The sequence below is a fragment of the Lactuca virosa genome, chromosome 2 (assembly GCF_052849685.1).
Source record: "Lactuca virosa cultivar CGN04683 chromosome 2, Lactuca_virosa_CGN04683_v6, whole genome shotgun sequence".
NCBI classification, from domain to species: domain Eukaryota; kingdom Viridiplantae; phylum Streptophyta; class Magnoliopsida; order Asterales; family Asteraceae; genus Lactuca; species Lactuca virosa.
This window is the reverse complement of record NC_136427.1, coordinates 110,217,347-110,220,373: the sequence shown is the minus strand read 5'-3', so window position 1 is coordinate 110,220,373 and position 3,027 is coordinate 110,217,347. Positions and strand designations below refer to the sequence as shown.

At 36.4% G+C, this 3,027-nt stretch overlaps 1 protein-coding gene across 1 annotated transcript; it reads right to left on the bottom strand.

Moving 5' to 3' along the window:
* Positions 1–509: 509 nt before the first annotated feature.
* On the bottom strand, positions 510–2,344 carry LOC145157671 (uncharacterized). Its single transcript, XM_079076680.1, has 5 exons — positions 2,176–2,344; positions 1,686–2,064; positions 1,322–1,641; positions 868–938; positions 510–749 (listed from the first exon to the last, which is right to left on the bottom strand). The coding sequence occupies exons 1-5, from the start codon at positions 2,342–2,344 to the stop codon at positions 510–512; spliced, it is 1,179 nt and encodes a 392-aa protein (XP_078932806.1).
* Between the last annotated feature and the right edge of the window lie 683 nt (positions 2,345–3,027).

Sequence of the window (3,027 nt, the reverse complement as noted above, 5' to 3'; positions counted from 1 at the left end):
ATTTCTTCAAACAACCTGTTATTGGACTTTCAATGGTGCTAAAATCGCAAAAAAATCTTCTATGGAAAAAAGCAAGACTATGAAATGATCTAACTTCATAAATGTTAGTAGGAATAGGCCATGACTTGATTGCTTCGGTTTTGGATGGGTCCACGAACATGCCATCTCTTGACACCACAAAACCCAAAAATGCCACTTCTTCCACGAAAAAATGAACATTTTTCTTACTTCCCATAGAGTTTTTTGAGCTTTAAGGGTCTCGAAAAATTGCTTTAAATGCACCAAATGATCCTCCAAGAACTTGTTATATACCAAGATATAATCGAGGGATACCACCACAAACCTGCCCAAAAAAGATTCTATCACTTCATTCATTAGTCGCATGAAAGTTCTAGGTGCATTAGTTAGACCAAAAGGCATCTCGGTCCATTCATACAAGCCAAGTGTAGTTTTAAAGGTTGTTTTCCATTCATCCCTTTCACACATACGAATATTATGGTAACCACTTCTCAAATAAATTTTGAGAACACAATGGAACCATGCAACTCATCCAACAAATCATCCACTCTAGGAATAGGAAAATGGTATTTTATGGTGATGTTATTAACAGCCCTACAATTAACACACATCCTCCAAGAACCATCTTTTTTTGGAACCAATAGCACTCGAACAGCACAAGGACTTAGGCTTTCACGAATATAACCCATTTTCATGAGTTCATCAATTTGTTTTTGCAACTCATTTGTCACCTACGAATTACATATATAGGCAACTTTATTTGGAAAAAGGAGCACCTGGAATATGGTCAATTTGGTGTTCGATACCACAGATTAAAGGCAAACCCAGTGGTAATTCGTTTGGAAATACATCTTGAACCTCCAAAAGCAAATAAGCAATAGCGCTTTCTTCATGCAACGTCTTCTCCACCGTTACATGCTCTTTGTCACAAGCATGTAAATCACATCACGTTGGTCAAGAACTTGCTTCACCTCCCTTTCACTAGCAAATATAGAAAGATTAGGTTTTCTAACTTATTTAGATATCATGGATCTTATGGCTGTTGGGGACATGGTTTTTAACACAATTTTTTTTATTATTGTGTCTCAATTCATATTCATTACTCCTCCCCTATGTAACACGTCCCTATCAAATTTCCAAGGACACCCTAACAAGATATGACATGCATCCATGGGAATAATATCATACAACACTTCATCTTCGTAAGTCCCCATAGTCAGACCGACTCGAACTTGTTTTGTCACCTTTATTTTTCTTCCATCATCCATCTAATGAAAGGCATATGGTTTTGGATCGTTTGTACTAGACAAATTCAATTTGGTCACCATTTCATTAGAAGCAACATTAGTAAAACTTCCACCATCAATAATCAAACTACACCACTTGTCTCTAAGAAAACATTTGGTGTGAAACAATTGGTCTCGTTGATCAATATCATCCACAGTTTGAACCCCTTTAGTTTTAAGGGTTCTAAGTACCAAAACCATATCATACACCGATGCTTCATACTCTACCTGCTCCTCCTCTTCCTCTTCTTGTTGTGTATCATGAAAAATACTTGCCAACCTCTCTTCTTCCTCCAATTCTTCACGACATTCAACGACCTCCCTTAAAGTCACCACCCTTTTGTTGGACAAGCAGTTTGGTAATGACCAAAACCTTGACACTTGAAACATCTAACGTTTTCCAAACTAGTTTCTTTGGTACCACTAGTAAGTTTAGGAGCAACGGGAACACTACTAGAACCAGAAGGAGTAGAAACCAAAATTTTTCTATTGCTAGACTTGGGTTTAGACCATAACTTGGATTTGTAATTTTCGAGACTAGAACTTCCACAATAACGTACTTCGGCTTGTCCCTCAAACTTCAAACACAAACCACAAAGAGTTTCAAATTCAGCATAAGGATACAAGTCCACAACATTCGCAATGTTGTAGTTCAACCCTTTGAGAAAACGAGTCATTTTTTGTTCTTTAACTTCTTCAATATCCCTCATCACGGACAAATTTTCAAATTCATCAATGTATTCTCCAACACTCATTTTTCCTTTCTTCAAATCAACAATATTCATGTAAGTGGCAATTCTATGAGTAGAAGGAACATATCTTTTTCTTCGTCATCATTTTAGAGAAATCCAAGAAGAAAATTTTTCTTTGCCTTCACGGCTTCTCTTCGCCTTAAGCCCTTCAAACCACAATGAATCCCCACCACTTAGTTTGATAATGGCATACTTGTAGCTTTTTTCGTCATCCATTTCCTTGAACTTGAACATTCTTTCAATCTTCCTTTTCCACTCCAAGTGGCATCCAGGATCAGTTCCACCCATAAATTCAGGAAATTCATACACCTTGAATTCTTCAACCACTCTTGGTTGCCCAAATATAGGCTGTCGCCTTCCCCTTCTTGTAAGTTTTTCATGGCTTCACGAAGATTATGAAGAAAATCAGGATCTTCCCAATCCATAGAACCGGCTCTGATACAATACATGATGCATGTATGGGTGTGATTTAGTGAGTAGGGTAGTGTTTATGTAAATTAATAGAGAATAGCAACCACGAATGATACATGTATACAAAGGTATGGATATATTAGTAACAACTCTAGACCTATTAATTTGTATATCGGTGAAAACAATCCAAGACCTATTGGATTGAATTCGTATCAAGTCAAGAACATGTCCAAATAATGATAAGTAGTGAATTATAACAATAATTCAAAGTGAACAAAGGTTCTTTGAATAAAATTCGTGTCTTCTCCTTACACAAGCAAACCAACCAACCACTTATTAAAGCTAGTAAATGAGGCTAAACGTAACTCCTCAAAACATAAAAAAACATCTAAAACTTGAAGTACCACGAAAGTAACACCTAGAATCTTAAAGAACCCAAATAACTCCATTAAGATGTAACCCTAATCCACTAAATGTCACCAAAAACAACTAGGAGGAGTTATGAAGCAAAAAGTAACGGTTGATAACTTTATGAAGTTTTAAAAAGTAGCCCTTAATTC